The 25,714-nt window shown below is 36.6% G+C and overlaps 1 protein-coding gene, 1 long non-coding RNA gene and 1 other non-coding gene across 8 annotated transcripts in view; 2 read left to right on the top strand and 1 right to left on the bottom strand.

Moving 5' to 3' along the window:
- Positions 1-24,578, bottom strand: part of LOC129773605 (putative aminopeptidase W07G4.4) — a 34,090-nt gene extending 9,512 nt beyond the window's left edge. Inside the window, exons 1-2 of one of the 3 annotated variants that reach the window (XM_055777243.1) lie at positions 24,420-24,578; positions 9,545-9,644 (exon numbers count right to left, since the gene is read on the bottom strand). In XM_055777243.1, the coding sequence (XP_055633218.1) occupies positions 9,545-9,555 (11 nt within the window). In that variant the 5' untranslated portion in view covers positions 9,556-9,644; positions 24,420-24,578. Of the gene's footprint in view, positions 1-9,544; positions 9,645-9,707; positions 9,895-24,419 lie in introns of those variants that run through there. The other 2 variants (XM_055777249.1, XM_055777255.1) reach the window with 2 other exon arrangements.
- On the top strand, positions 287-25,306 carry LOC129773623 (uncharacterized). 4 transcript variants are annotated; one of them, XR_008742695.1, is made up of 4 exons: positions 287-383; positions 635-876; positions 942-1,218; positions 7,620-8,013. It is a non-coding gene; the product is annotated as an uncharacterized LOC129773623 (long non-coding RNA). The 4 variants fall into 4 exon arrangements; XR_008742693.1 differs by having other exon boundaries at positions 319-406; XR_008742694.1 differs by lacking the exon at positions 7,620-8,013 and adding an exon at positions 23,114-25,306 and having other exon boundaries at positions 325-579.
- Positions 16,226-16,366, top strand: LOC129763891 (U4 spliceosomal RNA). The gene has a single exon (XR_008741065.1). It is a non-coding gene; the product is annotated as a U4 spliceosomal RNA (small nuclear RNA).
- Positions 25,307-25,714: the final 408 nt, after the last annotated feature.

Genomic DNA, 25,714 nt, shown 5'->3' on the forward strand with positions numbered 1-25,714 from the left:
CCCTCTACTCGCGTTATGTAATTTGTGCACGACGCCGATCGGGTCCGACCTGTATTCGTATTTGATGCTATTTACGCAGAAATATTTATCCGGTTGGATTATTTACTGGGAAATATGACTTCTTATTGCATGCATCGTAGAAAATAAACGAAAATCCTATATTCCAAAAAGTTTAGGGATTCGCTCAAAAAATATCTGGCATCCGATAGAACTAGGAATGAGCCGGTGGGGAAGAGGAGATGATGGAGGATGTGGTGCTGGAAAAAGCCCCAACCGCCCCAACCGAACATCATCTGCTGACTGGAAGTCAAAAGCGACACGAGTGTACGTGCGTGTGTTTGCAAACGACCGTACCGCCTTCGGGAAGATCAGGTTGAAAATAGGTTAGGAATACTTTGCGGTAACGGTAAATTTGATGAGCACGTTAAGAGCGGTTACAAAACCGGCATTAAAAGTTTGTTTTCTTGCACAACGCAAGACTTCCAATTTAGTATAACTAATTTGACTCAAAGAATGTTCAATGGATTTAATTTTTGTTTATTCTCATTTTGATCATCGTTATCCGATAATATCTGACAGGTATTTTGGAACAACAAATTAATCAACGTAATAACTAATGCCATTGCCATTACAGGTACACACGGACGATGTCTTGATGCTCGTAAAAAATCTTGCAGTTCGACGGCAATCCCTTCGGCCGGTACTCTCACCTGTCCGGCACCACCAATGAGCATTTTGATGCTTATTAACCTACATTTCGTGGTACGAGTGCCCCCGCCGCAGACAGTTCCTGTCGAGAGGGGTTAACCCAGGTGCCAGGGGCGGAGAAATCACTATAGGAAAATCCCAGCAATAGTCTGGAACGTTATCCACAAAGTTTGTTGACTTGTAGCACACAGGCCTGCGCTGTATTTTTACGGTTAACACCTTGTTGTTCACAGGCTGACCATTGCTCTTAACGGGCCATCGGCTCTGACATTGTGTGGGTCGGAGGGGTTGTTTTCGTGCTCTCCTTCGTTTCGGCTCGCGTTCGAGAAGGATGAGTAAGAGACATGATTTGCAAGAATGGCCGCTCCGAAAGTGGGTCAGACAGGCGCGAGAACTGTTATCTTCCGAGTATTCCTCGTCTCTTCGTACGGGGGTTCGCACTTCCTCGTTTGTGGTTGCAAAGCGATATTTGTGCTATTTGTTTTGTATTACCGGAGAAATCATCTGAAGGTGAGTTGAAAGTGACACATTTTCCAGGTAAAGGAAAGTAATGATATTCAGGAGATCACTTGTTTGTTGCGTATGAGATTTTATTTGCTGGTTTTTGGGGTGAAATTGGAAGGTTACTCAAAGGTGTTTCTTTGTACATCATTTGAGTGGAACATTCTTAAGATTTTTTTTCACAATTATTTACTTGGGGCTTCTGGATAATCATTTCCAGTTGCACTGTTTAACTAAATAAATCAATCTAAAATAGAGAAAATAAGTTTATTGAGTGTGCAAACGAAATGAAGTTTGGACTACCAAGAAATGAAGGTTGGTGCCAGACGATTGATTTAGTATTATTTCTTAATTCTGTTGCAATCAAATGATTTCACAGATAGATGACTTGACTCACGGTTCGTTTTCATTGTTTTGGATTCTGGATTTCTACTTTTTTACTTTGTGTTTTGAATTTAGAATGAATTTGGGTCCTAGACCCCTGAATGTAGATTCCTTATTTCAAAGGGTCTGGCTGGGTAAGCAAGTGACAAGACCCCCAAACCTAATAACCAGTACACCCAAAATTATTTTAGCGGACATGTTTTGGCATCCAGATTTATTACATAAAATGTCTTTAAAAAAAGATAAAGACGAAAGTTACGAATAGTTCATTCTGAGAGTCGCGTAGGATTTTGTAATTCTGATACGATTTGCGATTAAATGCTCCTCTAATTCACTCCAAACTTTGAAAAATCGACTAGAAAAAACGGCTGAACGTATCAATATGAAACGTTCACGGATGTTTAGGGAATACACTAGGCTATAAATTTGCCTGCAAACATTAGAACTTACTGCAATATTTGCAGAATTACAGTAGATTTTGTAAAGCACTTTAAATTTGGAAAATTCACACATATCAAAAACAGCACATTGAATCAAAAATAAAAGCAGTACTGGGTTACAAAAATTGAAAAAAATCGACATGCCAAAACAATATAAAATATTCTTTGTACAACGCAATATTGATTCAAAAATTCTGAAAAAAAATTACACATTACCAAGCCTTGTGGATTTTTTCGAAAAATTTATCCGTATTGATCCTTCATATTCTATTCTGTTCAAGAGCAATCTTTCCGGTGATCAAAGTTTGGTGCATACCCTCAAGATGACCGAATTTATAACACCGGTATAAATCACAATTCGCTTTCTGTGACATTCCGGAGGATCGTTAAATTGAAGACGAACACCGAAAAACAATTCTCAACAGTTATACAAAAGGAAATATTTTTCCCGTGTTGTTCAGCACTTTGATTAATAAATACAACAAAATTAGAGCTAGGACTCAAAATTTTGAAAAATTAATAAAATTCCCAAATTCCTAAAAAAAAGAATTTCAAAATTCCAAAAAAATTAAATCTCTAAAAATTCTAAAAAATCACACTAAATGAAAAAGTCACAGGACGCATAGTTGACGTAGGATTCCATTAGACTGTCTGTTGCATGCCAATTACAAAATTATCACAATTGTGGAAACAATTATCAGTGTTTCTCAACACAAAAAAACATGTTACTTTATTATACAGAAAACATATTTGAAATGGGAAACGTAATTTTCTTCCCTTGGGTGAACATGAACACAACAATCGTTTAATTTCGCAAGTCATTTTTAACACAACCGCTACCATACACAATTTTTCACTTACACTTGTGGTAAACATTTTACAATGCATGATCGGTCATTGATGTGAAATTTCACGAAGCAACCAACATTAATGTTAAAATTCAAATTTTATTTGTAAGAATTAATCGTATCACTCACCTTACTTACAATACAAAAATGCTCCCGACTTATATATTGAGTTGGGGAAAAAGAAATGTCGTATATTGTCAATATATGGCAACACTTAAACATATCTTGTGTTGTACTTATCGCATCGGTCCTTTTCAGTCTCAAGTTATAGCGCGTCAAAGATGGAGTCCACCAAGCAAGAAATTCGCCATATTTTACGTTTTTACTACCTGCGAGGTAAAACTGCAACGAAGGCAGCCGAGAAAAATCGTGTAGTTTATGGCCCCGATACTGTAACGATTTGCACAGCACAGCGTTGGTTTGATCGATTTCGTTCTGGTGTAGTGGCTAACGAAGATACACCCTGTACTGGTAGGCCAATCGTCGTGGAAACCGATAAAATCGTTGAAATCATCCAAGTAGACCGGCATGTGAGCACTCGTTGATTGTCCAGTAACTGGTTATAGACCATAAAACCGTTTGGAACCATTTGCAGAAAATTGGATTCCAAAAAAAGCTGGATGTTTGGGTGCCACACGAGTTGACGCAAAAAAATCTTTCAGACCGAATCAACGTCTGCGATGCACTGCTGAAACGGAACGAACTCGACCCATTTTTGAAGAAGATGTTGACTGGTGATGAAAAGTTGATCACGTACGACAACCTAAAGCGAAAAAAGTCGTGGTCGAAGCGATAATGATAATGAAGTTGCCTTTTAAATGGCAACAAGTTTGCGAACAGAACGGCGCATATTTGACTTAAATTGAATAATTACGTTAAATAAAGCGTCAAATTTCGATCAGAAATACGACATTTCTTTTTCCCTAACCCTATATATTTGCAATGTCGATTTCCCCAGGCACCTTGGTTTTGAAGCATGTGTTAGGGAACACATTTCGGTGGCAACAAAAATTCATGTTTCATGACATTATTTATCCGATGTAAAAAAATGGATATGGAGTGCCGAAATCGATTGACGCAAAAATCTCATCAATCCACCATGAAATGACTGAACAATAAGTGTTTGAAATTGGGCATTTTTTACGATGCGATTTTCGTTTTTTAATCTGTACCCCGGATATGTTCCCGAAAAAAGTATTCCTATGTCAAAAACACGTACGAACACATTTAAATTTTAAAAAAAAAACATCGAAAAATGCACTTTGAGTATTTTTTCTTCATATTTTTATCTCCAAGCTATTGAGAATGGCGTGAAAAAAACGAAAAATTACGTTTTCCACCATAGCTCTTATGGAGAACCAATTGGGGTGCCAATAAAAACTGTCACCCGAATTTTCAAACGAGACTTCCTGAAAATTGTTGATTCCTGCGGAAAAATGCCCGATGCAAAATTTCAACTCAATTTGACTTCGTTTACTAGTGTCACAAAGACGTCGAAGTTTGAGTTTCTCGACATCTAAAAATCACCCGCAATTTTCCTCGAACAGAAATTATGGTCATGTTCGTCCACCTCTGATCACAGTTTGTCCGAAAAATAATCATGGTTTGTCCGGTTTTTGAAATCACCATTTTTAATTGAAAAAAATCGAATTTTCAAATAGATGTTGCATTTTTCATTACTTGAGTTTACTGTCATCATATTGATCCATTCATGATTTAGGCTTTCTTCAGAATATGTCCTTTTCTTTGAATATGGGCATTTTGAAAGTGTTCACTCAACACGGAGAAACTTTATTTCTGCTATGCGCGAAGGACACCATAAATAAACTACAGTGCGCCAAGCGGTTGCCATAGAAATCATGTGGAAAAACAAAATTAGTGAATCGGACAACTAATGATCAAAATTGAGATCATCGAAATTCATTAATTACATGGTTTAGATATCTAAATCTGATACAAATGGTGTGCAAGCACGATGTTTACAATATTTGTAAGTGTTATAATCTAGAAAAGGTTTGAATACGTGCCAAATAATCATCTGGTGATTGATTAAAAGTTATCTCAAATGAGGGGCGCCTTAACACCAATAGAAGGTGGGTTTTATAATCCTTTAAAACATGTGAATCCAATCTATCCGCAACTATCAGAATATCAAAATACGTTTCGTTCGTTGATTTTCAAAAAGTTCCTTCGGTTTAAGGTTGTTTGTAACCACAATGAAGCCTTCTTCGACAAAGTATGATGATGGAAAAACGAGAAGATATTTTTGAGCAATGTCTTAAATCGCAGGATACTATGTTTCAATGTTGCGTTGTAACCAGAAGATATGACAACATTGGTTGTTCTTTAGTTTGAGCTCCTCATCTGTGCTGATGATAATGAACTTTTCTTGCACCACCACCTTGGGACATTCCATGGCTGTGATATAGTACGGATTTCTTATTTATTATTTATTGAGGAATTTCAAAATTTTGAAGATCTTAAAACATGTCAGTAAAATCCTTGTGTAATGCGTCCAAGTAATGACATATAATTATATAACATGGTATTGAAGCTATTGCGATAATTTTGAAATACGGAAACTGCTTCTGTGCTTAAATTTTGTTTTGACGTAAGACTACGTCTTTCGTTTCTGTACCGGGGTGTAAGATCAAAGTTTTGAAAACGAGAGAGTGGCGCTGGAGTGCAAGGTTTTGAACGTTAATATCTCTTTACCAGCCGAATGGAGTGGTATAATAATCACTTCATCCGAAAGATAAAATCTCAAAGAGTTATATGATTGTCACTTATTGATCCAGATATCGATTCTATAGCTTAAAAATTGCTTTGAAAGCAACCTATTGAAATCATAACAATCTAGCTCATTTATAATGATTGCTATTGTGGGGATCGCTATGTGTTCCCGAACACGGACGCAAAATCTAGGCACCTGGAGAAACCGTCATCTCGAATACATGAAAGCTGTGATTTTTTTTTGCTCGCTTGTATTGTCTGGGAAACCATAGCGGACACATGCAAGGCGTGAGTACTTTTACTCACAGTTTCTCTTCTGCTTTCGCATGAAACAGTCGTAAAAAAATGTTTGCTTGTGAATGCGTCCGAGCGAAGGAATATTCGCACACATTTACACATTCGACTTGGTGTTCACGTGATGTAATCTGATAGCATCACTTTCTGTTCTGCTTTCGCATGGAACAGTCATGAAAAATTGCCACATCACGGTAAAAGCGAAATGAATTTTATGCAAGGTTATATACACTTTAGTCCCTTTTCACCGTGAAGTGGCGCCCTCAGTTTATATGAAGTGATCATGAAAAATCTCGTATTATTCTCAAGCGAACAAAAATGGATCATGTATCGAACATTTTCAGTTGCTTTTACAAGGTTCGTTTCGGGACCACCAACAAGTTCGAAAGAGTTGAATTTTAGGTTAATAGCAATTTCATACTTATACCTACCACCCACACACTAACAAGAAAAACTTTCAGCAATCTTTAAAAAGATTCATTCATTCATTCATTAACAAATAATTCAGATGCAATTTTAAATAAATGATTACCGAGCCAACGGTAGTCCTACGTCTACCTTGCTGTTATATCACAGATATAACCCACTTCTTGTTTTTAAAGTTCTGGCAGAAAGGCCAAATGATATTATTAATATTGTTTCAATCATACAATCAATACAAAAAAGCTGAGAATCTTGCTTCGCGACCCATCTCAAATTTCCTGAGATAAGTAAAAAAAAATTTTTTTTTGCTACGCCATGCACATAGGAAATCGCATTTTGTAAATTCTTTTTCAATCACTTTATTGTAGTTCGCTTTATTTAGCTATCTAAACATGTTGTTGTTATGTCTACCTTTAATACAAAACATTGTTACAGTGTAGTCGGAGCTGGACTCCGTGCGGTCACATTTGACAATAAAATCAGTTCTATATTCTACCTTCAACAAGACCACAAGTAATTCCATATACATCTCCCAAAAACCTTTTCATTACTTTTACAGTGGCGACGAGGAAAAAGTTTAAAAAAGTGATAAAGGCGAAAAAAATTTAAATACAACGCCATCCGCCATCTAATTGAGATTCTTTGTTCCTACAAGGAAGAAATTGGAATCGAGGCTTCATTCCTTCGTTCCTGAAAAAAGGGGTCTTTCATTATTTCGGAAATTTATTCGAACAATCGGCTGAGAATCCGGCTCCGGAGGATAATTCCGACGGTAAATTCAATAATTTCGTCGGCAACGGTCGTACGGCTGTATGGATACTTCTTGGAAACGAGGAGGTAATGGCCCACCGAAGTCAGCTTAGAATGTACCACAGCAAATACCCGAAGACTAGACCAAACATCGTAATGCAGCCGGGTGCACAGAACAAGAATGCCGATGTTTTGAACAAGAACGTTGAAGAACGTGTAGCTGGAAGCGGCTCAGGACGACTGTTTTGTCTACCTTTAATACAAAACATTGTTACAGTGTAGTCGGAGCTAGACTCCGTTCGTAACGCTCAAGCTCATTACCTTACACGAAGCTGTTCACGTTTTTTACTTGCCGAATTTTTCATCTTGTGCTTTTTTCTATTCGTCGTGCGCACACGCTCATCATCTTGTTGAGTTTCCAAAATGTACAGTAATAATATTTTCTACTTAAATATTAGTCATTTTTATAACAGGGTGGTTCACACAACTTATGCAATAAGAACTTGTGTTATTTAATCTGTCCATTTTCTATTTTCAGACCTCGTCGACCACCAAAATCAATTTTCGTTCATATCGACCCCTGCAAAACCGAAATCGACCCCATGGGGTCGATTGGACCACTTTGAGAAACCCTGATCTAGACGTTTACTCGGCAAGGTTTTCAAACTTCCTCTCTCAGCAAGCGGGACAACAGTATCATGCATGAAGCGCAATTTTTTTACTTCACATCGAACTTCATAGATATGTTTTGTTCTGTTTTTATTCGTGAACCTTATTCATGTAAACATAAAATTTCTATTAATTCAAGCACCAGTTGGGTTGGAACTAATCTCACAATGAGATGTAGAATCATTGTAAATAATTAAAAACAAAACAATTCGAATTATTGCATTATAACTGTGACACCAGATCATACTGCCGAATACAGCCGTCATGACAAAATTAGACTATCAAATCCTGTTGAGCAACCGTCGTTTATTTCCGCATGGCATTTTTCGTAGCTCACGATGAATTTTCTCCGCCCGTTCTGCATCCATTAAACGGTGTGCAAAACTTTCTATTTGTTTTCTTTACTCCCAGAAGCCTCTTTCACTGAAATTCCCACCCGAACGCATGAGGCAAAACACATGGGCGCAGTGTAGCATTTGCGAGTCAACGTGATTTCAGGTTCCTTAGCTTATTTACTCCGTTCTTCCCGGCACTGCAATTCTGCTGTGCAGTGGTACAACATGCAATATCCGGGTTCATGAATAAGGAAAGTACCCTTTAGTTCATCATAACGGTACCGCGGTGAAGCAATTGGTATCCAGTTTCTCGACGATTCCGCAGAATCAACCGAGAGACGTGTCAATAGAACCGCCGCTCGAGCCGGATAGAAGGTTCAATGATCACAGCCCAGCCAAAGTACCGTTTTTGCAAGATGACCCCTTTTCGAGCCTCCAGCTCGCGGTGTAGAATTTCCCATTATTCATCGGATCAATTCAAGAGTGCGCGAAACTGTTTGCTTTCCCTTCTAGTGCTGGCGATAATCGAGCTGCTGGATTTTAATTTTATTTTCTCTTCCCACTGGTGAAATGTTCTAATCGGCATTTTTCTCATCTCATCGCAGGCTGATGTAACACCGTCATTATCTCCGGCTGATGGTATTCGCAGGTTCGTTCGAATTACATGGTTAAATTTGGAGGTTTTCGAAGAGCTTGTTGCTACGGGTGGCCGTGTCACCAAACAAATCGAATTGTTTTTTTTGTGTATCCGTTTCTGAAATCACCAAGCGTTTCGTTCAGTTTCGAGCCCTAGTCAACTAATATTTATCAAAGAATTTACAATACCAAAATCTGGATTAATTTTGAGATGTTGCTATTTACCAGTTGCTCTAGCAACACTGCACGCGTGCGTAGCGAGAAAGCGAAGAGCCACAAATTAACGGAAGGTGCCCGCTAAATGATTCTACGCAAATCTCGCTACTTTGCGTTCCTCTCTCCATTATTACGTATTTATTTACGAGCTAGCACTTTCAGATAGTACCAGAATAGAAAACACGTATCAGAATTAACGGGATTTCTGCTGAACCTTTTTCTACTACCGACTAGCAAGGGCTCCCAGCAGGTTTCAGACACGCAAATGAACCCCAAAATAAAGCGAGGGATGCGCGCCGGGCATTGACCGGCGAAAGATCTCCGAGACACAACCACATCATTACCACCGAAAAAAGAAGCAAAAAAATGATGAATCACTTTGACCTAGCGGATTTTGGCGGCGTGCGGCATTTAAAGCGCAAACGAGATGGGCGGATCTAGCCGCAGTAACGGTGCTAAGAAATTGAAAAATGGATACAAAAATTACCACGCAGTGTTTATTCGCGAGATAGCGAATTTCAACGGAATTTAATCGGAATTTTCCACTCACAAGGAGCCACCACAATCACTGGCCAACTACAAAATAATAACTTCAAAGAATACTCACCTTTCAGCCATTTTTGTAGCCGACCTTTCGTGTCTGTATATCCGTCACTGGAAGTCCCCCAATTTCTCACGTTATCTGCCGCAACGTATTTGTCCGACAACTGAAAATAGAATGCAGCATTTAGTTTTGGACAATCACAATGGAATCGGTGGAAGATAAAAACCGATTATAAAACAACTTCTATTTTGAGAGCCCCACCTGAACGACACTCCAGGTCTATCGGATGCCAATCGGGGAATGATGGATCGGAGCTGTTCACCAATGGATGCAATATAAAACAATTAAAGTAGATAGGGAAAGAGGGTGGCAATGCAACCGTTTTCAGCATAAATAACGTTTCGAGTTAGCGATTGACGAATCAACGCTGTGGCTTTGTTTATTCTGCTCAAACATTCACGATCGTTGTACCGTTTTATCAGCAACAGAGTATGGTCAACTGTTATCAGGGTACAGTTGCCTGACTTGCGCTTGACTGACTTGAGAAATGGGCAGCTTGAATTCATCAAAATACTGCATTTGATATGAATAAATAGAGCAGCATCTATCGTATTTTTAGCAGAAATCACAAACGACGAAATTAATGGTTGTCTTGTTGATCTAAACTGATCTCATTCGCAGATCAAATCTGATTGATTAAGAATAGTTTGCTAATTCATTTGGTCCGTATTTGTTTCCCTCCATCCTTGCGCCTTCCCGATTCTTGATTAGACCGGTTCCATATGGTATCTATGAGGGATTGGTATCCGGTATTCTAGCAACATATGCTGGTGTTCTTCTAGAATCTAGATGTTGGGTTTGCCGTAAAGTTCGTAATACAAAAAGTAACGATATTAAACAATCTTTTTTTCATCTCAATACAAACTTTTAACATATTATTCGTGTTGCTTAATGAAAACATAAGCTGTTTTTAAAGTAGAATTGAAATCCGAATTACACAAATACACCTCGTTGATTCAACCGGGCGTTATGGGTACAAAAATAATTAACTTGTTTACGTTATGCCTAGATTGTACCTGAAGTTAGGTATCTTTAAGGTGCATCTGTATATGTATCCGCGTTGACGGCATTGAGCTTCGTATTACGAAATGGGAAAGTAGGCATGACAATATGGGTTTGCAGAAGAAATGAACACACTTTTAAAATAAAAATTATGAATGAAAATTATTTTTTGCAAATCAAATTAGTAAATGTTATGTAAATGAAAATCACTTTTGCTTGCAAGTAGTGAACAAATATCATACAAAAATTGTGTCTAAAGATAATTTTATATTATAATGGTAAGTTTTGGCGAGAATATCTAGAAATTCATAGAAAATAGTTTAAATTAGGGTCAGAACAACGTACTTCTAGTAGGTAAATAACGCCAAGAAAAAAAGTTCATACAAATTTTAGCAATTTAAAACTGCCTTAGGGCCGACTAATCCGATAGAGAATAGTTGGCCTCATACAAACTAATGTCGTATCCAGATGTCGACACCATTCCGCCGTCAACGCGAATACAGCCATTCCATGCCAAACCAAATACTGCCATGGTCTCGCAAAGTGACGCAAGCGTCAAAATTGACACTTTACTTTTTATGTTACAGATCGATAAAGAATATCAAATCCTTCCAAACGACTGCAAAGTTTTACAGAAATGTGAAAAAATGGCCCCGTAAAAGCTTGAAAACGGAATTGAAAACGAATGGAATATGCGCCATTTCCACTGTGAAGTGGCTCAAGCGCCACTTCCCTTATGATGTGACGTAATTAGATTGTGATGCTGTGATTTTTTATCTGTTCTGATGGCATAGAATGAACGAACATAGACAGCAAATTTCACATAACAACATGTTCCGTAATGAACTTTTAGCATAATGAGAGTCACATGTCTTCTTCATTGTGAAAAAAATACTTTTCCGAAAAGCTCGTCATGCCAAATATTTTTATCAAAAACAGTCGGAACTTCGATTTGTTTTAGAAATACAAACCATGTACTTAGAAGCTCTGTTTAAAAGTGTCGTCAAATATTTAAATTCATAAAATCAAACGCATTCAAGATGAAAAAAATATTCTAGATTGAATTGTATTGTTGTTCTCACATATTTCACATAACAATTGTTTTAGTTACAATTCATACCCATAAATGTGATTATTCATTACAAGGATTTCCCAATAGTGTCCTTTATCTTCAGGAATCAAGGGACAAAGTTTCTTGACGATATTTACTTACCTCATCTGCTCAATGTCTCTTTCGCTGAGTGAAGCTGAGTGTTGATTGAATCTTGAATTGATTCTAAATTCTCAATTGAAACGCATCTTATAACAATTCAAGACATCTTCGCGAAAACTGTATTTGCTTTGCATCGGATAATTTCGGACGGCATTATCTTATTTAACACGGATGTTTTCAATGTCATTTCGGATTGGAAGAAATGGTGCTGTCTACCGTTTTGTCTCAAATTCCGAGCACTTAATTTTAAAATGTAAATTTACTGAACTTTAATGTTATAAATAACTTAATAATAAAAACTCTGACATTCTTTGTGGTATAGGCTTCCTTTTAACATCGTTCACAGGTATCGATACTGCCTATAACTTATAATACTAAGAATTTGCAAAAAAGTGACTGCGAAACCAGCGATAATATGTTTGCGCTAGCAAATTCGGAAGTTGAATCAAGTTTCAAAGCACAAAATCCAATTTTTTGGGAGTATAGTATTTTTCCAAAGAAGAATACCTAATTGGCTTTAATTTGATGTATCGATCGTCTGAATCGGTCTAGTAGCTCAAAAATTGCATTTCTGGTGTTCGAAATTTGAGACAAAAGTAATCAAAAATATTTTTAGTTGTTCTCCTTGAATATGTATTTGTGTATCAATTTTATGGTGGGCAAATGAAAAAAAATGCTCTATTGTATCCAAAAACCAGATTAATTTCGCGAAAAAGCACCTTTTTGATTAATGAGACACTATTTAATGGCCAACAAAGCTTAAGTGTTCGGAATTTGAGACAAAACGGTATAACTGTTACAATCGGGTTCTCCACTACGTTAGCCTGCTCGACGCATGCTACAGAGACGGAAAATGTGTAGAACTTTTCTCCCTGATGCTTTCTCATGCTCCGCTCAACGGCGGCACTTTGGAGAAAATAATTGGAAACAGATTCTCGCATACTTTGATGGACGAACTCCAATCGGTTGTGAAAACAGCGATTAAAATTTGCTGTTTCCACAACAAACTGGCGTTGGTAACATAGCTTAAATAAAACTGCATTTAAAGCTGATGGCAATGTTTTTCCATCAATTGTACACAATTTGGTCGGTGTTACGTCAGAGAGGACAAAGTCACAAAATGGAAAATTTCGAGTTATTGATTACGTTTGGTTAAGCATCATGTAAGCTACACCCCAAATTTATCAACTTTGAAAATTCATGCATACAGCAAGATTAACGGATCGAAATTGTTATGATTGATCAACGCAAACCCCTCATAGTATGCAGTCAGAGCCATGTATCATTTACCATGGCGAAATGGCTCTATACCATGTGCAGACAGAATGAACCATGTGTCAATCATTTGTATATTGAATTTAAACAATTTCCAAGCACCAAATTCAAACCAACAAAACTCTTCTTGCAACTAATAAGGTTTAAATGTGCTTGAACTCGTTAGTGTAAAATGAGCACATTCTGAGTATATTAAAAAATAAACTTGATCCACTCTGACCGAACAGATCAATGAAAAATGCTGGCTTTCAGTGTGAATGATTGCAAAATATACTATTTCAGAGTGCCATTTAGACTGTAGCGATGACAATAAACTCGAATTCTATACTGTCTAAGATGATTGAAAATGGGAAGTTTATGCTTTAATATGTTTGCCGTGCAATTATTTTCATACCTGTAAAAGATTTGGTTATGCTAAACCAAATGTTTATGCAGTTCCAATCTCACGCTCCTTCTCGCTCTAATTTTCATAACAGAATGGCACACTTTGACTCACAACTGCTAATAGATTGAAACATATTTTGAAATTGTTCATTCATAGTGAACCAAATCTTAAAAAATGCTTCATTTGGTTCAGTCAGAGTGGACCATGTACGTTTAGATAGCCAAATAACTGCCTTTTTTGGCATGATACTTGATGTTTTTTTACAATTACCATACGTCGAAGTAGCTAACATTTCTGAGAACAATATCAAACGAAAAAATTAAATGCTTTGAAAATTGGAGAGCACTGAACTTCAAGTTCATTTTTCTCGAAATCAAAAATATGTCACATGGTCCGGTCTGATTTAACACCGACCATTTGTACAGATCAGATTTTCGTAATGTACGCGAATGCTGATTATACAGGCAATTTTACGAAAAGTCTCGTACTGAAAATTCTACCCTCTGGTGCTTGCATCACTTTGTGAGATTACGGCAGTATAGTGTCTCTCAGATTTCCATAAAAAGTGGTAGTTTTGATCTTTATTGCAAAATAGTTTTTTTATTTTTTTTTTCCTTAGGGTGGCCATTTCCATTTTAGGGTGATCCGAGAAATCATTTTTTCCCACTTTTTCCCAAAAATGTCTTTTTCCAAAAATTCATAACTTTTGAACCACTGAACCGATTCAGATGATCGACATATCAATTTGAAGCCAATAAAGTAGCATTGATAAAATATTGAACTAGCAAATGCATTTTGTTTTCATAATTACTGATTGTAGTCGTTTTTTTGTTGTTTTCATGACTTTGGACTAGAGGGCGCTATATTTTAAATTTTTTTTTTGAAAGCTGAGGGTTTTTTACACTACATATCTTGATATCAGAGATGCTATTTTTTTCGTTTATGAGATATGATTTTTCAAAGTTAATCGGTGGTCCAAAAAATCATTTTTCCCCTTTTATGCAAAAATGACCTTTTGCAAAAATTCATAACATTTGAACTACTGAACCGATTTAGATGATCGACATATTAAGCGGGAAGACTGGATTCTAGTCGCATAGGTTTAGTCAAGTCACATATGAACATTGAACGAAGACTTAAAACATGCTAACTTTGAAAAATAATATCTCAGAAACGAAAAAAAGCATCTCTGATATAGAGATATGTTACACAGATGGGCAAACCATTCACGAACGGTACGAAAAAAAATAGTTCGCCAAAAAGAGTGAACGAACGGTCACTCTTTTTTAAAGAACGGTAGTTCGCCCCACGAACTGATTGCGAGCGAACTGATTCCGAAAGAACTGTTAGCGAGTGAACTATTCAAGAACAAACTGATTGAGAGTGAACTGTTTGTGAATGAACTGTTTGTGAACGAACTGTTTGGGAGTGAACTGTATGGGAAAGAACTGTTTGAGAACAAAGTGTTTGCGGGCGAAATGTTTGCGAACGAGCGAGTGCAGTTGAATTGATTTGCGCGGGACGGAATGGATAAATATAACGAGAACGTTCGTAAGAAAAATAAAACGATATTGTCAAGTTGACAAAAAAAAATCGTTGCATTCAGTCCATTGTTTGACCTATTGCGTGTACGTGTTATCATGATTGTTAGTGCAAATACTGGATTTTGGACTCTGAATGAACCATTATGAAACACGATCTTACATGGATCCTTAGTTTTGTCCTAACAGAAAATATGAAATATTGCGCATCAAATTATTACATATACTATTCTCGGCCGATAAATATATATTCACATTCAGTTTGCGATTTCTAGGAAGCATCTTATTTTTCTCCACTAAATTTTAAAAATATAAATCCGATGCGGATCAAAAGATCTATCCAATTCAACGATATCAATTAATAACTGTCTATTGATGTTGGGTTCCAGCTAATATTCTAAGTTATTTTTAATATCGCTGAACGAAAGAGCGAAAGTACAATTCAAAAGAACTAATACACTTAGTTGAACCGTTCATCAAAGTGAACTTTTTTGCCCATCTCTGATATGTTATGTAAACTGTCCTCAGCTTTCCAGAAAAAATATAAAAAAATAGCGCCCTCAATCTTCAACCGAGAAAACTATGAAAAACTGATTCATTCAATGATTACAAAAACGAAAATCCAAATTTTTGGCAAAAGTAATACTTTTTTCGAAGAAACCCAACTCATAAGCTTTAATTTGAATATATCAAATTAACTGCTAGACCGATATCATCTGAATCGGTCTAGCAGTTCACAAGTTATGAATTTTTGCGGTGGAAAAAAGATGGAAAAGTTATTTTTTCGAACCATCGGTTAACTTTGAAAAACCATATCTTAAAAACGATCAAAATCTGATATCAAGATATGTTATGTAAAAAAAAAGGCTCAGCTTTCAAAAAAAAATGTTTAAAAAAAAATGTTTAAAAAAATAGCGGCCTCTAGTCCAAAGCCATGCAAACAACAAAAAACGACTACAATCAATAATTACGAAAACAAAATAATTTTTTTTTACAGTTCAATCTTTTTTAATAAAAGGCTAGCTCATTGGCTTCAATTTGATATGTCAATTATCTAAAACGGTTCAGTGGTTCAAAAGGTATTCATACCATTTTTGGAAAAAAATCTTTTTTGGGAAAAAGTGGAAATAATAGATTTTTCGGACCACCCTAAACAGCATGTGACATGATGCAAATAAAATGTTAAATGTAAGAAAGAAATAAACACATTTTTAAATAAAAATTTTGAACGAATATTAAATTTTCCGTTTAGAATAAGTATCCAACCTAGCTTTGCGCAGTGGCGATATCGTAACCAATGAGGTTATACCGAGGTGCGATTATTGCTAATTGAAAAAAAAATCTATTTAATAGTGTATCATGTTTTCTACAAGGAATTTAGAACAGTTTTAGTCTGATAATGGTTTTATATTATTAGAAATAAAATTTTGTGAGTGTATTGAGATAATTCGAATACTGGCCGAGTAAGAGCAAGAGTTACATGCAATCAACAATCAATTATTTTCATTTAGATTGAGTTATGAGTTATGATCGGCGACAAACTCACTAATTTGAAGACTCAACAAGTGTTATGCTTGGTGGAGAAGTGCTCTGGGATTTTATATATTCGAGGTAATTCCACATGCTCCTGCATCAAAAAAGTATTTGGATAAGAACCAGACTGCACAAAGAACACCGAACTTACTTCGTATGAGAACATATTTAAATGCTGGAGAGGTCGTTTTAACTATTTAGAAGAAAATCAAAATTATCTGATTGCAACCTTTTTAGACCCGAGGTTCAGGTCAGACCATTTAGGTGTTCTCGAAACGTAAACAAACGTAAAAAATAAAATCTCACAATATCTTGAGACGAATCTTCTGAGAATAACAGCTCATTGCACACGACACGACCGCATATTTTCGACGTAGAACTACGCAATTATATTATGCGATCCACTTGTTTACCACTTCGAATATTATTTAAGAATGCATCGAGGTTTTGTAATAGATTATGTTCTTCGTTACAAATAAATTTGATGAACGTCCTTTTACGTTTGATATGATGCCTAGGACTACCAAAATATGTGAACGGAAAAATTCAAAACGATCATTGTATTGATTCCCCTAGGCATCAAGGTATATTTGCAAAGCGGATTTGCACAGGTACATCGATTTTGAAGTCTGTGTTGGGGAAACCGTAAATCGGGCCAATCAAAACTTGGCAGTTAGGGCATTTAGATAACGCTTTTACAGTTATTCAATTGTTCATCTCATGAAAAATTACATTTTATTAATTGTGATAGACGCGTAGAAATATTTCTCATCAATTGATGCAAACATCTTTCCGATCTGTTAAGAAATGTTCGAGTTATAAGCATTCGAAATACGGATAGGGTTAGCACACAAATCGGCAGAACAAATGTATGGGAAAAAAGTAAGTTCTTTCAGTTTTCATATATTTAAACCGTTTAGAGATTAGCGAATTGTAATGTATAGCGTATCAAACAAATCTTAGAGAATTTCCGATTCGATTAGTATGCAAATCATGGGAATTCGTTCACAGTGAAAATAGTTATTAACGTTAACTTTTTTAAAAAAATTGTAGGAGCTTGTGTTCAAGATACGACCGCATTGTTGACGTAGAACTACACTGTTATTTTGCATAAGTCGCTATACATCGGTGGCATGAAACTACTAGAAATATAAACACTTCTCATCATTTTATGCTATTCTCAAAACAAACACTTATGTTAATATTACTGGCCTCGAAAAAAGTTACATTACTTTCTCATGCTCGAGGGAAGCGTAGCTGTTACTCTTAGTGGAGGAGGTTTTGCTACTGGCAAGCGAAACCTAATCACATACAAAATTCAAGAACGACATTTACTTTCTAAACAAGCGAAATAAACTCTTTTTGTTAATAACAACCTCGAAAACAGTAGCAATGCTTCATTATGATCAATATTAGCGCAAATGCAATCCTAGTTGAAGGCAGTTTTGCGATTGACACGCGAACCCAAATTACTTATAACATTCCAGTAAGACATTCAAGATGCTTGGTATTCCCCAAATAATTTTTTGGCGCCCAACCTTACCGCCTGCTTCGCCATAACGTCAGTTTAATGCATTGATGCATTCTCAAAGGCACCAACGAAGCCCTGATGATGGCAGAAAACAATGTTAACTGCTTGGAAAAAGACTGAATTATGCCCAGCCGGGTGCCATGATTGATGCTAGGATCGTTAGCAAAATCTCAAGCAGAACTGTCAGTGGGATACCCAATTCATGTGAAAACAAAGGGAAAATGTCAGTGGGATTCTCGATATGTTGGCTCCTGTCAGTTCAATAGGGGTTCTCTAAAGACGTCATCAAGGTGATTATGCCACACAGCTTGTACTCTGTTGTAACACCCATCGATGCGAATTCGCTGATGAGTTTGTCAAGAGCGACCGCCTTCACCACCAGCGGGGGGAGATTAGTTGCTGCCTGGGTAACAGCGCTTACATTTTCGACCGACGCGCCGAAGTCCCCTACTTCGATGCGGTGTCACACTCACGAAGGCTCGGTTCAGTGCGAGTGCTTTTCACTGCACCAACATCGCGTGCAGCATTAGAAGACGCTTGTCTCGAAATTTTATTGCCCCTGGCAATGCGTTCGTTTTGACGTAGGATTACGTCTTTCATTTCTATACCGGGGTGTAAAATCAAAGTTTCGAAACCGAAAGCGTTACGCCGGAGACTGAGATTTTGAGCGTTAATAGCTCCTGAACAACTGAACGAAATGGTATGATAAACAATTCATTCGAAAGATAAAATGTCTACGCGTTATAGACTTGTTACTTTTGACGTAGGATTACGTCTTTCGGGAACATATTGGGGTACAAATTGAAAATCGAAAATCGAGTACATCGTGAAAATTGTCCAATTTCAAATGCTTATTGCTCAGTCATTTCAAGATGGATTGATGAAATTTTTGCGTCAATCGATTCCGGCACTCCATAAAAAAATTTTATATTGAAGAAAATAATACATGTCATGAAATAAAATATCGAACAATTGAAAAATCTTAACCCCCATCCTAACGGAAATACCCATTTCTGATTGGTCGAAATTGACGACACATGCGGCGGGTCCCTAACAGAGACATCAAAACCAAGCTGCCTGGGAGAAATCGGCATTGCAAGTCGGGGGCATTTTTGTATTGCAAGTAAGTTGAGTGATACGATTAATTCTAGCGAATGAAATTTAAATTTGGAACTTTAATGTTGATTGCTTCATGAAATTTCATATCAATCGTGTATTGTGAAAAATTGGGCACAAGTGTAAGTGTAAAATTGTATCTGGTAGCAGTTGTGTTAAAATGACTCTATTTATTCCAATTTTCATAAATAAGAACCAAGGTGTGATCCTGCTCGAGAATGGGTCGTTTGGTTCAAGCTGTCTGTTTTGTTGTGTTCATTTTCACCCAAGGAAAGTTTATACGGCGAGAAAAATTGGAAAAGTGAAGAAATATTAGAAAAAGTGATTTCCCATATTATCTACATATTGTATTAGGTGCTGTTAGTCCAGTAAAAATTCGCATTGGGTTGAACAAACACTCAGAAAGTGAACATTTTAAAAGAAAATTACCTTTTCCATTTCAAATATGTTTTCTCTATATTAAAGTAACATATAAACACTGATGAGAAAAATTGATAATTGTGTTCGGTATTGGTAGTTATCTTATATTATATTGGTGAGTTTTTTTTCCTTTATTTCATCCATACATAACACAGGAGGCATCTCGTCTAGGATCACAGAGGGTGATTTTTATCATATCTAGTTCCACTTCGGCATCTTTTATCTGATACGCACCATCCCACGACTGTTTACTATCCTTCTGTTATCATCGCTCGGTAAACACTGGTGGAATGAACAAACAATACCCAACAACCAAACAAAACGGCCCTTCTCAGGGCCACCAAATCATTATCAAAGAGTTTAACAATGTAATCTTTCAAACATATCCAAAAGCAACAGAAAGCCTAACGGAATCCTACGTCAACTATGCGGTCGTGTCTCGGACACAACCCTCCTGTGAGTTTTTTTTGATCCAAAAACTTGTTTCAATAGTCTTAAAATTGTTCTAGAAACAGGCTATTGAAATCACCAATCGGTATATAAGCGAGCGCCGCTCGGAAATCCACTCAGTTCTAATTGAACAGTGATTGGAGCATGTTGTCGCTGTTGTGGTGAAGCTCTTCGTTTATCATGAAAGCGCGGATGAACGGTGTCAGCCTGTTTGTGCACCTTAGACCAGAAGGGAATCCATCAGGAGGAGAGTGATGCCACAAACGGTTCCCCGGGAAGACATCGCTACACACACACATACACACACAATTCTTTCCGTTTGGATGCCATTCAGCATCGAGAAAGTTCCGGAAAGATTTAATCATTTATGGAAAATATTCCGCCAGTTCCTCTGGGAATTTAAAAATACATTCATGTGAAAGAGTTTATTTTAATGTTTTCTAACCATGTAACACAGCGATCAAATTCATTTGATTTTGTAATTTTTCAACCAAGTGTAATTTGCAGGAAAGCTTCTGAAGATTATTCTTCCCCATCAGTAGGATATTTCCGTATCCAATATTGTATGCGCACGCAATCGATTATTGCTCAGTCGCCGAAAGTTTCGAGCTCAGAGAGTTCATTCCCCTCTAGTTTGCCTTCCAAATTGCCATCGTAAACCACACCTTCTATCGATTCAATCACACACAAAAAGCATACTTAAGCGATATTCTGGTGGTGAGACGCATTCATTTTTCGTGAGGACATCGACAAGACAACAACGTTGCCTAACGTGCTGGAGGAGACACATACACGCGCAGAATTCTTTCCGTTTGGATGCCATTCAGCATCGAGAAAGTTCCGGAAAGATCTAATCATTTCTGGAAAATAATCTGCCAGTTCCTCTGGGAATTTAAAAATACATTCATGTGTTCATGTGAGTTTATTTTAATGTTTTCTATCCATGTAACACTGTGACCAAATATTTTTCAATCAAGTGCTATTAACAGCTGGTTATCGAGTTAGTATTAACCACTGGTGGGCTTCCAGTATCGAAGAAAATGTGGAAATATCTAATCGTTGCTGGAAAATAATCTGCCAGTTCCCCTTGGAATTGAAAATTACATTCAAGCGAAAGAGTTTATTTTAATGTTTTCTATCCATAAAATATCCATATAATACATTTGGTTTTGTGATTTGTCAATCAAGTGCAGTTAGCAGGAAAGCTTCTGAAGATTATTCTTCAGAACAAGGTTTTTCGTATCCTATATTGGATGCATAAAACCTTGTGCCTCCAACGTAACGCTCTCGTTTTCGAAGTCCCCCAAATATTCATTTATTCATTCATTCAGAATTGATTTTGATTCAACTTCAAACAAATGATCTCTAAATCAACGATAGTCCTACGTCACCCTTGCGGTTATACCATAGATATAACCCACTTCCTGTTTTTTGCAGGGCTCGAACCTGCCTTCCTCTTCTTTTTGCTCATCACACACTACGCGAAGCGTCCAATTTATGACGCGGAAAGAAAAACACACGATACGAATAACACGAAAAACGAACAGAAAAATCAAACGACGATATCCAAGTTGGATTACCACTGGTGGGGTCCAATCTTAGATCGAAACGCAGTGAAAGCAAAGTGAACTGAATTGCTCAACAGTCCGATGCCGATTGAAAGTTTGCCTCGGCGAGATCCACTGTTTATACTCTAGGCAAGTATTCCCCTTCATTCCTTTCCTTTGTCCATGGAGACTTCAAATCCTACGATTTCCCCTCCGTTCGTCGTCGATAAGTTGCTCGTTATTGACATGTCTGTTCGGGAAAGCACACAAATGGACAGAACAAATGTTAGGGAAAATGGAAACGCTTAAAGTTTTCATGAATTTTAACCACCTTCAAACCAGGGGAATCTAATGTATAGCATATTAAACAAATCTTACGGAATTTCCGATTCGTTTAGTATGTAAATCGCCAAAATCCGTTCGCGACAAAAATAGTTATTAACGTTAACTTTATTTCATAAAAACGTGACCTGTTTTCTGATTTGGCACCCTTGATGAAAGACGTAGTTCTACGTCAAAAACGTGACCTGTTTTCTGATTTGACACCCTTCCTGAAAGACGCAGTTCTACGTCAAAAAAATTAAAATAATTTTTGGAAAAACAAAATTTATGATTTTTTACAAAAAAAATATAACTTCAAAACTATAATACCTACGAAATTCTTGCCAGAGGATGAAATGTAGGGAGTTATTCAAATTTTCATGAAAAGCTGTCAAAAATTTAAAAAAAATCGATAAAAAATTATTTATAAAATTAAAATTTATTTTTCTCAAAAACTTTTTTTTTAATTCTCAAAAAATTATACGAATAGCCCTTACAATTTCCAACAAGTCATCTATACTTCGGAAGATGAGCACTTGTACAGGGAAAGTTTTTCCATCAACAACTTTTTCATGTTTTCTTTGAAAAAATTACAACTAATCCTAATTTGAAAATTTGAATGAAAAAGTTGTGGTTCGAAAATTTTTCTCTAAAATTATGTTTCACTCGTAACATTTTTATGTTTAAATAACCGTAATTGACATGCTCTGAAAACTTTTTCCTATTTAGAACATGTCAAACGGAAGAATTTACACACAAAAATGTTACGAGTGAAACATTATTTTTTCAGGAGTCTTCATACAAAAATACCTTATATTCCAGAAAGTATTATAAAAGATTGAAGGTTTACGTCTTCGATAGTTCATATTCTAATAGGATCTATTGCATTTTCGAATACACTGTACTGCTATCTTGACTTTAAGCCCATTTCCAGAAGACGAGATGAGGTGACGAGCGCTCGTCTCGTTTGTTTTCATATTCCAGAAGCCGAGCTCGACTAAAAACAGACGAGTAGCTCGTCTGGCTCAACGAACGTTTGGCCGCGCTCACCGATAAATCAGTCGAGTCGTCTAGATTGTTTGATATGTTTGTTCACCTTGTTTATTTAAAGCATCGGTAATCTTCTGTTCCGACTTTATTTTCAAAAATTGTCTCACGCCTAAAATAGTATTGTGTAAGCAATGTATGTTTTCAACTGCAACCATCAAATTCAATTCAGTAATTGCAAAATTTTACAGATTTTCAAATGGGCCTCTTCCAAACAACACAATCAAATGTAAACATTGGAATCATATCCAGGGATGCTAGATGACTGTTTTGAACATATTAATACGGCACGAAAAGTCTCTCAACATCATATTGAACGAAAATGAATAATTCAAATGTGCATTTTTGATAAACCAATGTTTTTTATCTACTGATTCACATTTTACAATGATGCGTTTCATTCGTCGTACCTAATGGTTTCGAAGTTTATTGCTATGAATGTGAAAAAATAGACTACTTTATAGTATAACTGTAAATGGAAATACAAGCATATAGATTTGAAACTTTTCTTGATAAGGTGAATTAGGTGAACAAAAATTGGTTTTAATAGATCCATAATAACAAAACGTCTGAGTGATGAAACCATATGCTGGTAGAAAAACTATCAATGAAACCAAAAGATATATGAATCAAATTCCTTTTTGTTATGATTTTAGTATTTTGGCACTGAGAAAAGAGTATCCATTGATCAATTTTAAAAATGTTTGTTGTTTTTCTCAAAATAAAAACATGTCGTCACATCTGACATCACTGATCATACCGAGAAAAAGTGAAAGAAGTCTTTCCAGTCTACCAAATAAAACATTTCAATGAAATTCGTGTACTGGAATAGGATATTTTGCTCGTCTCGACAATGACTGAAGCCGAGACGAGATGAGACGAATTGCTCGTCTCGTTTTCTGGAATAGGGCCCTTTGATCGTAGTTGACTTTAAGTAATCCACTCTTTAGTTCATTTCTTCTATTTTTTTATCGTGAATTTTTCAGGCTCAATTCAATTGTGTTACTTTCCGACATAAGAGTACATTTTTTCTTTCTTTATTGTAGAGATTTTCAGCCGTAGGTTGGTTCGTCTCCAACTATATGTCCCTGAAATCTCTTTGCATGTTTTCAGGGCATCATATGTTCCTACAAAATACAGTAATCAAGGAATACATTGAGATTTGTGGAATTTTGTAACCGTCAAACAAACACACTTCCATAGTTGCATCCTAACTGTGAGGCAAATTATTTTCGTCCTTATTTAGAACCTTTTCAATTCAACACATCATCATCCTAGCTCAACCAGATAAGGTAAAGATGTGAGAATTTTATTATTCCGAAATAATCTACAAAACAGACCAAACTTATTGAAAAAAAAGAGTTCACTTGAAAAGACTGCGTCTGGCCCGACTTCCGAGACGAAAATAATAAAGACAAAATAACCTCGACCCGAGTACTATCAACATTTTCGCTTAAACTTGGGCAAGGAAAATATGTCTAAATAAACAGAATTTACCTTGTCCGGTGCGCACTGATGCGATGATGGTGGTGCTTCAGCACTTTTCTATTTTGTTTTTAATTTTCAAGGGAAAAACACACGAGGAATCAAGTCGCTGATGACGAACCGGGCGGCTGACTAGACAGTTTTGCTTTTACCATATGACAAAAAGAGGCTCGCGTGAAACGTAAACATCCACGCACACAACGATGTCCCCAGTGCGGATGTTTACAATCTAATTCACACACACACCCAGACAGATTCGGTTGACAGCTGTGAGCTGCACACGGTATGATCCGTATGATCGAATACGTGGTAATCGATTTAGTCCGGTGTTGTATTTAGTCTGGAAACGAACCATTCGATGCTCTCAATCAAACTCAAATTTCAACATTTGATAAACGAAAAATCGTGAGACTCAATTGAATTTGATCGTTCTGCTCCATAGATGTAAGCGTTGTTTGCTTAGACTATCATTCTGCTTCCGTTCTTCGCTTAACCGACGATAGCCATTAACGCTTGATAAGGCGTTTTTCGTTAATCGCTATGAGCTTGCCCGACTATTCCGCGGATAATCGAGGTTCTACTGTAGAACACTTACAGTGCGGAACAAACCCAAGCGTTTCGATCAGTCACGTATCGAGTCATTTGACTACTCTGCTGACCGTCTGCACGCCCTACGATATGCAAACGGGAGACAGGCTCGATGTATCGATTTTAACCAAATTGACGAATCTACGTTCAATTTACAACCAGGTGGCGCAGCAAGTGAAATGATGATTTTGATTTGAATTTCTCTTGAATTTTTTAGAAAAATCCTAATTTTTCTTCAAATTTCCCGGTTTTAAGTATTCTTTTTGCGCAAAGACATCATTTTACATTGTTTGATTTATAACACATGAAGAGTGACTTGGTATATGTGTTGTATTTTTCATTTTTGCTAGGCAAACGACGTGTAACATATGTTGCGCCTCAAATACTGCAGATCCATATCCTGCATAATCAATGATATCAGCAAACTCAATATGACATCGATTGTATTGCCATTATCCCCAACATGAGCTTCTGAAAAATGCCCGGAAGTTAGTACTCATAACCGATTTGCATTATCAAACTTCAATATTTTGAAGATTGTCTATGACTTTGATCCAATCGAGTGTTAAAATCTTTGTAAATATACAAAAATCTAACTTTCTTTACCATTAATTGACAACATTTAATGGTTAAAATGAATTTAAATAGAAATTAATTAAAATAATATGGGTGACTTCAACATGCGTTCTATCAGCTGGTCCCAAGGTACTTCGGACTAT

Source organism: Toxorhynchites rutilus, chromosome 1, assembly GCF_029784135.1.
Source record: "Toxorhynchites rutilus septentrionalis strain SRP chromosome 1, ASM2978413v1, whole genome shotgun sequence".
Lineage (NCBI taxonomy): Eukaryota > Metazoa > Arthropoda > Insecta > Diptera > Culicidae > Toxorhynchites > Toxorhynchites rutilus.